Source organism: Oncorhynchus mykiss, chromosome 3 (assembly GCF_057628025.1).
Source record: "Oncorhynchus mykiss isolate SJ-2025 chromosome 3, ASM5762802v1, whole genome shotgun sequence".
NCBI classification, from domain to species: domain Eukaryota; kingdom Metazoa; phylum Chordata; class Actinopteri; order Salmoniformes; family Salmonidae; genus Oncorhynchus; species Oncorhynchus mykiss.
In genome coordinates this window covers 36,339,530-36,351,753 of record NC_143024.1, presented here as the reverse complement: position 1 = coordinate 36,351,753, position 12,224 = coordinate 36,339,530, and the positions used below count along the sequence as shown (strand labels likewise).

At 44.6% G+C, this 12,224-nt stretch overlaps 1 protein-coding gene and 1 long non-coding RNA gene across 12 annotated transcripts in view; one reads left to right on the top strand and one right to left on the bottom strand.

The window, feature by feature from the left end:
- LOC110515208 (ras/Rap GTPase-activating protein SynGAP) overlaps nucleotides 1–12,224 on the top strand; it is a 110,559-nt gene that overhangs the window by 67,998 nt on the left and 30,337 nt on the right. For 5 of the 11 annotated variants that reach the window (XM_036973043.2, XM_090229096.1, XM_090229089.1 and 2 more), the window contains 11 exons: nucleotides 3,778–3,931; nucleotides 4,418–4,516; nucleotides 6,290–6,529; nucleotides 6,719–7,048; nucleotides 8,925–9,069; nucleotides 9,191–9,335; nucleotides 9,540–9,776; nucleotides 10,029–10,230; nucleotides 10,561–10,769; nucleotides 11,078–11,291; nucleotides 11,626–12,222. In XM_036973043.2, the coding sequence (XP_036828938.2) occupies nucleotides 3,778–3,931; nucleotides 4,418–4,516; nucleotides 6,290–6,529; nucleotides 6,719–7,048; nucleotides 8,925–9,069; nucleotides 9,191–9,335; nucleotides 9,540–9,776; nucleotides 10,029–10,230; nucleotides 10,561–10,769; nucleotides 11,078–11,291; nucleotides 11,626–12,222 (2,572 nt within the window). The remainder of the gene's footprint in view (nucleotides 1–3,777; nucleotides 3,932–4,417; nucleotides 4,517–6,289; nucleotides 6,530–6,718; nucleotides 7,049–8,924; nucleotides 9,070–9,190; nucleotides 9,336–9,539; nucleotides 9,777–10,028; nucleotides 10,231–10,560; nucleotides 10,770–11,077; nucleotides 11,292–11,625; nucleotides 12,223–12,224) is intronic. The other 6 variants (XM_090229094.1, XM_090229097.1, XM_090229090.1 and 3 more) reach the window with 3 other exon arrangements.
- Nucleotides 5,849–7,710, bottom strand: LOC118948035 (uncharacterized). The gene is made up of 3 exons (XR_005042058.2): nucleotides 7,627–7,710; nucleotides 6,734–7,012; nucleotides 5,849–6,509 (listed from the first exon to the last, which is right to left on the bottom strand). It is a non-coding gene; the product is annotated as an uncharacterized LOC118948035 (long non-coding RNA).

The window sequence follows — 12,224 nt, the reverse complement described above, 5'->3', positions numbered from 1 at the left end:
CTCTCTCTGTTTTCTCATCTGCCCTGTCACTCCCTTCTTCTCTAAAGTACCCACAGTTTACATAACAACTTGATTTCCTCTGGGAGGTTCTCTCTCCCACCGTCTTCCCCCTCTCCTTCTCTCTCCCTCACCCTCTCACCCTCCCTTTCTCGACCTCCCCCACTGTCCTTTATTTCTCTCATTCTGACTCATTTCTTTGGGTCTATTTTTATCTCTCTCTCGACATCTCTCTCCTGTCTTTCTCTCTCTCTCTCTCTCTCTCTCTCTTTCCCACTACACTGTAAGTATTCAATGTTCTGATGCACATTATGAGTGAATGTCCACAAAAACAGTGGCACAGGGAGTACGCGAGAGAGCTGGATGCATCAGGGACATCATAGTAGGGAGACTGTTACTTTCTTCTCTCTGCTTTTTCTGTGTGTTGTGGTCTCTGTCATTCCCCTTTCTGGCACTCTGTATCTGTATCCTCTTCAGTTCAGTGGCATTGTAGCATAATTGGTATGTGTGTGTCTATGTGTATATATGTATAAGTCAGTGTGGGCGGGCATGGCGGGAAAGGCGGTCAAGCGTCTTGGACAATTCTATGCATGTATGGCGGACAGTAGAAACGTAGCTTTGTTGTCCAAGAAATGTAATCATAACACTATTGTCATTACGCTCAAATCTAATCTAATCCAGTGAAACTCTAATTGATTGGTAATGTGTTGACTTCTTCAGATGACAATTAGACCCGTTGTGAGACGAGCATCACATTGTTTTTTGATGTGACCTCTTTGCAAGCTCACAGAACACAGAATTTGTGAGTACAGACGGAATCCTTTGGCATGAAAAGCAGAATGGTTGCGTGCTGTTTCTCAACTTTTCGGAATCAGATATGCTCGAGTGTATCTCAAAAAAACTCCACCGAGCCTGCCGTTGTGAAAGATCTCTGGCTCTCTGTGCCCTCAATGACTGATTGTATTCCAGTCCCCTTGTCACAGTTAGATTTGTTAGTGAGATTGTAGGGAGCTATAAACAGATGGTAGTCCCTTTAGTTGAAGAAGTGTATGCCGACATTCAAATGAAAAATATTGACAGTGGTTGCATTTTTTTGGCCACATGGTGCCAGTTGCCTTGTTGACTTAATCATCCCCCTAATCAAATCAAATCCAAGTTTATTTGTCAAATGCCCCGAATACAACAGTAAAATGCTAACTTACAAGCCCTTAACCAACAATTAAGTTTTAAGAAAATACAAAGTAAGAGATAAGAAAAACAAATAATTAAGGAGCAGCAGTAAATAACAATAGCGGGGCTATATAGAGGGGGTACCGGGGAGGGGGGTTGCAAATAGTTTGGGTAGTCATTTGATTAGCTGTTCAGGAGTCTTATGGCTTGGGGGTAGAAGCTGTTTAGAAGCCTCTTGTTCCTTGACTTGGTGCTCCGGTACCATTAGCCATGCGGTAGCAGAGAGAACAGCCTATGACTAGGGTGGCTGGAGTCTTTGACAATTTTAAGGCCTTTCTCTGACACCGCCTGATATAGAGGTCCTGGATTTCAGGAAGCTAGGCCCTGGGGATGTACTGAGCCGTACACACTACCCTCTGTAGTGCCTAATCAAATCAAATCGTATTTGTCACATGCTCTGTAAACAACAGGAATAGGCCCTTCCCAACAATGCAGAGAAAAAAATAAAAAAATAACACGAGGAATAAATACACCATAAGTAACGATAACTTGGCTATATACACGGAGTACCAGTACTGAGTCAATGATAACTTGGCTATATACACGGAGTACCAGTACTGAGTCAATGATAACTTGGCTATATACACGGAGTACCAGTACTGAGTCAATGATAACTTGGCTATATACACAGTGTACCAGTACTGAGTCAATGATAACTTGGCTATATACACGGAGTACCAGTACTGAGTCAATGATAACTCGGCTATATACACGGAGTACCAGTACTGAGTCAATGATAACTTGGCTATATACACGGAGTACCAGTACTGAGTCAATGATAACTTGGCTATATACACACGGAGTACCAGTACTGAGTCAATGATAACTTGGCTATATACACGGAGTACCAGTACTGAGTCAATGATAACTTGGCTATATACACGGAGTACCAGTACTGAGTCAATGATAACTTGGCTATATACACAGGGTACCAGTACTGAGTCAATGATAACTTGGCTATATACACGGAGTACCAGTACTGAGTCAATGATAACTCGGCTATATACACGGAGTACCAGTACTGAGTCAATGATAACTTGGCTATATACACACGGAGTACCAGTACTGAGTCAATGATAACTTGGCTATATACACGGAGTACCAGTACTGAGTCAATGATAACTTGGCTATATACACGGAGTACCAGTACTGAGTCAATGATAACTTGGCTATATACACAGGGTACCAGTACTGAGTCAATGATAACTTGGCTATATACACGGAGTACCAGTACTGAGTCAATGATAACTTGGCTATATACACAGGGTACCAGTACTGAGTCAATGATAACTTGGCTATATACACGGAGTACCAGTACTGAGTCAATGATAACTTGGCTATATACACGGGGTACCGGTACTGAGTCAATGATAACTTGCCTATATACACGGAGTACCAGTACTGAGTCAATGATAACTTGGCTATATACACGGGGTACCGGTACTGAGTCAATGATAACTTGGCTATATACACGGAGTACCAGTACTGAGTCGATGTGCAGGGGTAACAGGTAATTGAGGTAGATATGTACAGGATAAAGTGACTAGGCAACAGGATAGATAATAAACAGGATAGATAATAAACAGGATAGATAATAAACAGTAACAGTAGCATATTTGATGAGTCAAAAGAAATGCAAAAAAAGGGTCAATGCAAATAGTTAAATAGTTAACCAATAGCTACATGGACTAGCTATTTAGCAGTATTATGGCATGGGGGTAGAAGCTGTTTATGGTCCTGTTGGTTCCAGACTTGATGCATCGGTACCGCTTGCTGTGCGAAAGCAGAGAGAACAGTCTATGACTTGGGTGGCTGGAGTCTCTGACAATTTTTAGGGCCTTCCTCTGACAGGGAGCTCAGCCCCAGTGTTGTACTGGGCCGTACGCACTGCCCCCTATAGCGCCTTGCGGTTGGATGCCAAGCAGTTTCCAGACCAAGTGGTGATGCAGCCAGTCAAGATGCTCTCAAAGGCGCAGCTGTAGAACTTTTTGAGGATCTGAGGGCTCATGCCGAATCTTTCAGCCTCCTGAGGGGGAAAAAGCGTTGTCTTGCCCTTTTCATGACTGTGTTGGTGTGTGTAGACCATGATAATTCCTTAGTGATGTGGACACAGAGGAACTTGAAGCTATCGACCTGCTCCACACCAGCACCTTCGATGTAGATGGAGCCGTGCTCGGCCCTCTGTTTCCTGTAGTCCACGATGATAGAATCGTCTCGAACGGACCTAATCCAGTTTATTTATCCACTCTCTGACGTAGTCTTGTCAGGTATCCTGTACACCGGCCTCTATAGCGGCGTCTCCTCCTTCGAGTGTCAGGGATTTGGGCCTGGCCCGGGATAATCAATGTCTTTCTTCTCCGACTCATTGAAGTAGAAGTCCTCGTCCAAATCGACGTTGGTGATAGCTGTTCTGATGTCCAGAAGCTCTTTTCAGCCATAGGAAATGATAGAGGAAACATTATGTAGAAAAAAAAACAGTTCAGAATGCTTTGTACTGTAATGTATGGGACTCACTCTGCTCCTTTCACTGTGTCTCTGCTCCCCACCCAGAACGCGCCTGATGCAGAGCTTCAAAGAGTCCCACTCCCATGAGTCCTTGCTGTCTCCTAGCAGCGCAGCCGAGGCGCTGGACCTCACCCTGGACGAGGACGCCATCATCAAGCCCGTCCATTCCAGCATCCTGGGACAGGAGTACTGTTTCGAGGTGAGGCTGACACGACACACACACAATGAACCCAGATAGCGCTACTAATTAAACCTCTGTTCAAATACTATTTGAAATTATTTCAAATACTTTTGCTGAGCTTGATTGATTTTGCCCGGTGCAGTGGAACCAATAGAAGAAGATAAAGTTCAAATGCCGTCCATCTGCAACTCCAGGCAGGCTAAAGCAAACACTAAAAGTATTTGAAATGTTTTAAATAGCATTTGAACCCAGGTCTGTCTACTATTGCTACTAATGCCACTAATGTTGGGTAGATGATGGGCTGCTCGAAATGAGCTCATGTCCCAAGTTGATTTGTCACAGAAATTTGTTGTGAAAACAGATTTCACTGCATGGCTCACTTTCCCATAGCCAACGTGTACATGACAAAAGTCTCTGTGATTAAAGGACGTTGTTATGCCACTTGTCATCTTCTCCCAAGTTGCTAATGGTTGTGGCTGTTGATGTTACCGTTGGTAACCTCAGGTGACTACGGCTTCGGGAACCAAGTGCTTTGCATGTCGCTCGGGTGCAGAGAGAGACAAATGGATCGAGAATCTTCAGAGAGCTGTCAAACCCAACAAGGTGGGGAAACAAGGACGAGAAATTAAGTTACTTCTCGTTCTGTCAGTGCTTCTCTCCTTCTCCCCTGTCTTCAATATGTCTGTGTCAATATGAGCATTTCCTCATTTTGTTTACTGTAACCTCCATGTGCTCTCTATGTGTCTATGTCTGTAATGTATAGTCATCAGATACAGTACATATTAGAACACAGCACTTCTACACTATCATCAGAGTTAAATAGATAACTAAAAAGAGCAAACTCAGCACTTTAGATGCGGTTGATTAAAACAGATCTTCTAATTTCAGCTACGCTTGATCTCCTAGGTCTGCGTAATAGGCCCCCCCCCCTCCCTCCCTCCCTCCCTCCCTCTTATCAAAAGAGACATTACGAGAGACAGATAACTGCTCTTGATGGCAGCAAGGGAGCTGCAGTTATTAAGGCAAACCGAGAGGAAGCATCAGCCCGAGTGGATTGACTCATCCAGATGCTGTGACTGCGGGGTTCCTGGCTGAATCATGGGGCTCCAAGGACTCAACACGGGGGCTCCGAAATATCCTCTGCACCCTCATGAATTTCCCAACCAGACACATGATGGGAGAGATAAGACGAGGTGCGATGTCGATAGAGACCAGGATGTTCATTAGGTTTCGCAACCGTCGCTGGGCAGACAGACGCTCTTGATTCTTCTTCTTATTGAAATTCATGATGAACGGTTGCAACTCGGCGGGCGTCCACATTAATTGTCAGGTGGCATACCAATGGAGTACTTAAGAAAAAACAACTTTGGAACATTGCTGATATACTTAGCAATCTAAATTCGGTATTAAGAGCTGATCTGAGCCAAGGCTGAGCGATCCAGTGGCATTTCAGACTAGTTGAAATGACTCACCTCTGACTAAAACATCACTCTGTGCAATCTGCACAGCATGCTCTCCTCCCATGGGGGATTTCAGACATAGTTGGCTCTTTGTAATCATGTTCAGAAAATGCAGCTCTCTGCTGCAACATACCAATCACACATCCACTTTCTGTCTCTCATGCCTCCAGTACATTTGTATTATCTAATTTATCTCCATCTGTATGTGTGCATATTGTTCTTAGACTGTTCTTAACTGGTGGTGGAAAAAGTACTGAATTGTCAAACCTGAGTAAAAGTAAAGAAAAGTAAAGAAAATAACTCAAGTGAAAGTCACCCAGTGAAATACGACTTGAGAAAGTCTAAAAGTATTTAGTTTGAAATATAATTAACTATCAAAAGTAAATGAAATTGCTAAAATATACTTAAGTATCAAAAGTAAAACTATAATATATCATTTCAAATTCCTTATATTAAAGAAATCCAGACGGCACAATTGTTTTTTAAATTTTTATTGACGAATAGCCAGGGGTGTACTCCAACACTCAGACATAATTTACAAACGAAGCGTTTGTGTTTAGTGAGTCCGCCAGATCAGAAGCAGTAGGGATGACCAGGGATGTTCTCTTGATAAGTGTGTGAATTGGACCATTTTCCTGTCAAAATGTAACGAGTACTTTTGGGTGTCAGGGAAAATGTATGGATTAAAAAGTACATTATTTTCTTTTGGAATGTAAAGTAAAAGTTGCAAAAAATATGAATAGTAAAGTACAGATACCCCAAAAAACAACTTAAGTACTTTACACCACTGTTCTTAACCTACCCAACCCTCCCTCTCTCTTTGGCTTTCTTTTTCTCTTTGGTCTTTTTCCCTTTGGTTTTCGTTCCTCCCTGTTCTGCCTTGTCCCTTTGCCACCCTCTCTTTGCCCCTCTTCAGGACAACAGTCGGAGGGTGGACAACGTGCTGAAACTCTGGATCATCGAGGCGCGGGAGCTTCCCGCCAAGAAGCGCTACTACTGCGAACTTTGTCTGGACGACATGCTTTACGCACGCACCACCAGCAAGCCCCGGACTGACACCGTGTTCTGGGGTGAGCACTTTGAGTTCAACAACTTGCCAGCCGTCCGCAACCTACGCCTTCATCTCTACAAGGAGACTGACAAGAAGAGACGCAAGGTGAAGGGACAACTCTCTCACCAGTGTGCAAAACGGGATGAAACTGGTTAAAATGACATGGTTGAAGCAGTTTACCCAATGATTAAGATGAATATACTTTAGTTTCATTACTATCTTTTTCTCCTCTTTCTTAATGGCCACATAACTCTTGACCACAAAATCCCATATTCATTTCCCCTCTTCCATCAGGAAAAGAGCACATACCTGGGACTGGTCAGTATCCCTATCTCCAGCATCACGGGCCGACAGTTTGTGGAGCAGTGGTACCCGGTCATCCAGCCTAGCATCCTGGCCAAGGGGCAAGCAGGGGGCAAGATCATCAATGCCTCCCTACGCCTCAAGTCCCGTTACCAGACCATGAGCATCCTGCCCATGGAGCTGTACAAGGAGTTTGCCGAGTATGTTACCAATAACTACCGGACTTTGTGTGCGGTGCTGGAGCCTCTACTGAGCGTGAAGAGTAAAGAAGAGGTGGCCTGTGCGCTGGTCCACATATTACAGAGCACGGGGAAAGCAAAGGTAAGTATTGGCATGAAACATTAAACAAGTTGTTACTTCAATAGTACACGGTACAATGCAAGGTCATATTCCTGTATACACCTCACTGTATCCTGTGTATATGCCAGATAAATGCTGTTTTTGATTTGATAGCATAATATTGATGGAATATGAGTACATTATAGTGAGAATGTATCCATTGTTTATATATTCAACTGCCTCAAATCACCATGCTCTGTTGACTACAGCTAAATAGGGAGGGGGGGGGGCATTACTGCCAAATAGGTCAATGTCATAACAGTGTCCTTTAAATACATAGGATGTGGTGTTGCGCTGTAACCAGTGTAACATGTGTCATGCTAATGTAACCATCCTATTACTTGATGGCCCATGGTCTAGCAATATGTCATGCAGATTAGCCATTGTTTACTTTACTGACCACACTGGATATTCATTCAGTCCTTGAAGTTGGGCAGTTCACGGTAGGCCTCAATGCCATGCTATGTAAGCAATGTGCTGAACAGGCAAACATAGCTTCCATTGGTCGATTACCAATCAAATTATTATTCAATCACAAAACATTCCATAAAAATGTTTACCTCTCTTTTGGACTTTTTCACAATCACAACTTCTACAACCTCAGGTTCCCTTGAAATCAGACTGTCTCCATCAGTATCTCCCTGAGAAAAAAAATGTTTGCGTGATGTCACTGTATAGCTAGATGATGCATTGTTTGGGGTGGTCCTAGGTTGAAAATGCTGTCAACCACCTAGCATTATCATCTACAAACCAAACACACTATCATGTCAACAATCTGCATATTTAGCTTTACGTAACTAGCTAACGTTAGCTAGTTGAAATAAAGGCATTGGGCATTTAGTGTTGTTTATGTTGTTTACACATGATGTAGCTAGTTATCGTTAGTTTCCAAATACAAAATATGTCAGCTAGCCAGCTAAGTAGCCATGTTAGCAAGCTTGAACATTGAACACACTAAGGTTAGCAGCTAATGTAGCTAAAAAAAAACGTAGGCTAAAAACGCAACCCAACACTTACCTACCTGTCCATGACAATGGTGGCCACTCTTCCACCTTTCAAAATTAATTCCAATGTTTATCCGGTTTCTTGATTGGTCATGAGCAGTCTTTTTTTTCACTTCTTTTTCTCTTTTGGGGTCGAGTTGATTCACATCCAAGAACTGAGAATGATGCTTGTTTCTGTCTACATTTTCTGAAAACGCTGGCCCTGCTACCAGGACAGTTTATCAGCAAATAAGTTAGCTAGCTTGTTGGCTTCGTCTGCTCTGTGTTTGTTTCTTGCGACTATAGCTTGCAAGTGACTTTCACTTCAGTGACGTCACTTGCTCTGAGACCTTGAAGTAGTAGTTCCCCTTGCTCTGCAAGGGCCGCGGCTTTTGTGGAGCGATGGGTAACGATGCTTCGAGGGTGACTGTTGATGTGTGCAGAAGGTCCCTGGTTCGCGCCCGGGTAAGGGCGAGGGGACGGTCTAAAATTATACTGTTACACAGGTTTTAGTGCAAAGACACACCTTGCCCAGAAGGCCAGCCCAAGGCGGCTCAGGGCTGAAACCCCTTGTTTTTGTTCAAAGTGAAAACACAACAGAAGAAGTGGGGCGCCCACAACCTGCGTATTCTATCTTTAAGGCAATATAAGCTACAAAATTAACATTAGTTTGACTACTTCTTGGTTTTCTTACCAAACCATAAACCAAAAGAGATTGAAACAGAAGGAATATTAAACGTAACAAATTACACTCTGACCTGAGGAAAGGCATTATATCCTCAAAATTGAATTTGAGAGTACCCAATAGATTATAACTGAATGTTTTAAAAAGAAAGTATATGCTATGTTGATGTTTCTGTTTTGTTTCTTCCCAGGATTTTCTTTCAGACATGGCGATGTGTGAGGTAGATAGATTCATGGACCGAGAACACCTTATCTTCAGAGAGAACACTCTGGCCACCAAAGCCATAGAAGAGTATCTCAAGCTGATTGGACATAAGTACCTCAAGGATGCAATAGGTGTGGCCTTAGAATACTTCACATTTATTACTCAATTCATGTTGTTGAACTGTTCTTACTGTGATGTATTCATTATCTTTCTGTGTTTGCCTAATGGTCAGTGATATTGTGTTTGTTTCAGGGGAGTTCATAAGGGCGCTGTACGAATCAGAGGAGAACTGCGAGGTGGACCCCATGAGGACACCACCCTCTGTCCTTCCAGATCACCAAGCCAATCTCCGGATGTGCTGCGAACTGGCACTCTGCAAAATCGTCAACTCCCATTGGTCAGTAGTTGGCATATGAGTGTTTACTGTTTTTTTCATTCAAGTAGGATTACTTATGGTCTACAGCACCCAAAGACTTATTTACATAATTTTGATTGTTGAACACACCAGATTTGTATTCAGTAGTTGGCATACACTGCCTTACTAAAGCATAATATACTATCAAATGATAATAACACACTGTATATTTGTATCTCTCTGCAGTGTGTTTCCTCGAGAGCTGAAGGAGGTGTTTGCCTCGTGGAGGGTGCGCTGTGCAGAGAGGGGGAGGGAGGACATCGCAGACCGCCTAATCAGCGGCTCCCTTTTCCTGCGCTTCCTGTGTCCGGCCGTCATGTCCCCCTCCCTGTTTAACCTGACCCAGGAGTACCCAGACGAGCAGACGTCGCGCACGCTCACCCTCATCTCCAAAGTGGTGCAGAACCTGGCCAACTTCTCCAAGTCAGTTCATTCATTCTCTACAATTTATAATGTTATGCTTATGCTAAAACCTCTGTAATATTTTGAGTATTTTTCCGGGACACAGATTTAAGCCTAGTCCTGGACTAAAAAGCATGCTCAATGTAGATTCTCCATTGAAATTTCTTATTAGTTATTAATCCAGGATTGGGCTAATTCTGTGTCTGGGAAACCAGCCGATGATGTGTAATCTGAGTTTATAGCATTTTGACTCTTCTTCTCTCTCTCCCTCAGGTTTGGTATGAAAGAGGAGTACATGTGCTTCATGAATGAGTTCTTAGAGATGGAGTGGGGCTCCATGCAACAGTTCCTCTATGAGATCTCCAACCTGGACAGTGTGAGCAACGCGGGGGGGTTCGAGGGCTACATCGACCTGGGCAGGGAGCTGTCCATACTGCACAGCCTCCTCTGGGAGGTCATGGCCCAGCTCAGCAAGGTAGGGAGGATCAGGGTAAATATTAACAATATAACCTCTACAACATATGACCAATAAAAAAAGTACAAGTTACAGATAACCATTGTAGTGTTATTCAATAATGAATAAGTCCAATTAGGAATCAGGACAATAAAATAACTATGTATGGTCTTGACAACTCAGAAATCTGAACGTATGAGTCAGTAGAATGAATGGAATGATTAAATGCACTTGTAATTTTCAAAGATAAGATACTTAAAATGATCAACCACACTTTTTAACCATTTGAATGCCTTTCCTATTGTCATTGTTAACTTGTATTCATGTCAGTCTTCTAACCCTAACCCACAGGATGCCATTATCAAACTGGGTCCCTTGCCCCGCCTCTTGAATGACATCAGCATGGCCCTGCGTAACCCCCACCTGCAGAGGCAACCCAGCCACCAGAACCAGACAGATAGAGTCCATGAGAGACAGACGGAGAGGCTGCTCTCACGACCAAGCTTCAACAGGGGAGTCTCCTCGGAGTTCCAGAATCTCATGATGAAGGATCTCAACAGGTAGTGCCCTGGCTTTATTTAATCCTATGGGCCTATTTCCTGGAAACAGGTTAAGTATAGTCCTGGACAAAAAAGCACTTTGAATGGAGAATTTCCATTGAACATACTTTTTAGTCTATGATTAGGTTTAATCCGTGTTGGTGAAATCAGCCCTAAGAGGATGGTTGGTTGGTGCATTTGTTAAAGTTTTGCCTTTCCCGCCATAATGCTGTGGTTGGGTTGTGCCTTTTGTGCCAAACTCGTAACACACCTATAACCTTGTCATCGTCTTCTCCAATCTGTTGCCATGTGTTGTTGCCTTTCTTAAGCTCCATAGATATCACTCGCTTGCCTTCCCCTACATCTGGTGTGTCCGGTGGGGGGGTCATGCCGTCTCGTGCTCATCCTCAGCTGAGTTTCCAAGAGCGTGATCACCCACATCGAGCCTCCAAAGACGTTTTTTATGTAACACGCCCTCCCTTGGCCCGATCCAGCCCTGCCTACTGCACCAGTAGCTCCGATATCACCGAGCCAGACCACAAGGTTAGTTGAATTATTTTGATAGCATTAGGATCTGTTAGGAGACATGTTCTACAGGAAGCTATGTAAACTGCACATCTCCTTTCCATGTGGTAGCCAAGTCTGGCAGACGACTGCAGGATAGTATGGCAGCTGTGCGCTCATAGGAAAATGATGCATGTACCTTAGTGGTAAGTCATGGGACATGCAATTCAGGCTTACAACCACCCCTCTTAATAGATAAAAAACTTAATCAACTTATTGGCACTTTAGAATTGGGCACAGAAGGCTGTTAGCTCTATCAATCTCGTCTAGGTGCTCAGTGTCAATAAAGTGTATATCTATGATGGACCTCCAGGACTCCACAATGAACAGCGTGTCTAACCTGCAGTCGGTGGCCATGCTCAACTCCTCCCAGGCCTCCATCACCGGCATGGGCAGCTTCGGAGGGCTCAGCAGCCAGGGTGGAGGAGGCCTGGGCTCGGGCCTGAGTGGTCAGCTCCGGGCCGGAGGCCGCCTCTCGGCCGGCTCGGGGGGATCCAGCATGTCAGGGGGCCTCCGGCTGAGCCAGTTGAGCCAGATGGGCACCACCACCGACTCGCTGTCCCAGCAGCAGCAGCAGCAGGCCGCCGCCCTGAGATACCCGCTCTCCTTCCAGAACCCCCTGTTTCACCTGGCCACCGGCACTGCAGATGGACCCCACCTTCACCACCAGCACAGCAGGGCCCATCTCCCGCCGCCCCTGCTCCTGGCCCCGGAGCCTGACCCCGGTGGCTCGCACGAGGCCTACATCCCCCAGTTCGCCCACGGGGGGTTCTCTCGCAGCGAGGACCTGTCCACCCTGAGGACCGGGGCAGGGCACCTGGGGCAGCCAGCCATTATCCACTCACACAGCTATAGCGACGACTACAGCAGGGCTGATTTCGCACGGCGGCAACTGTCCATGCACGGGCAGGT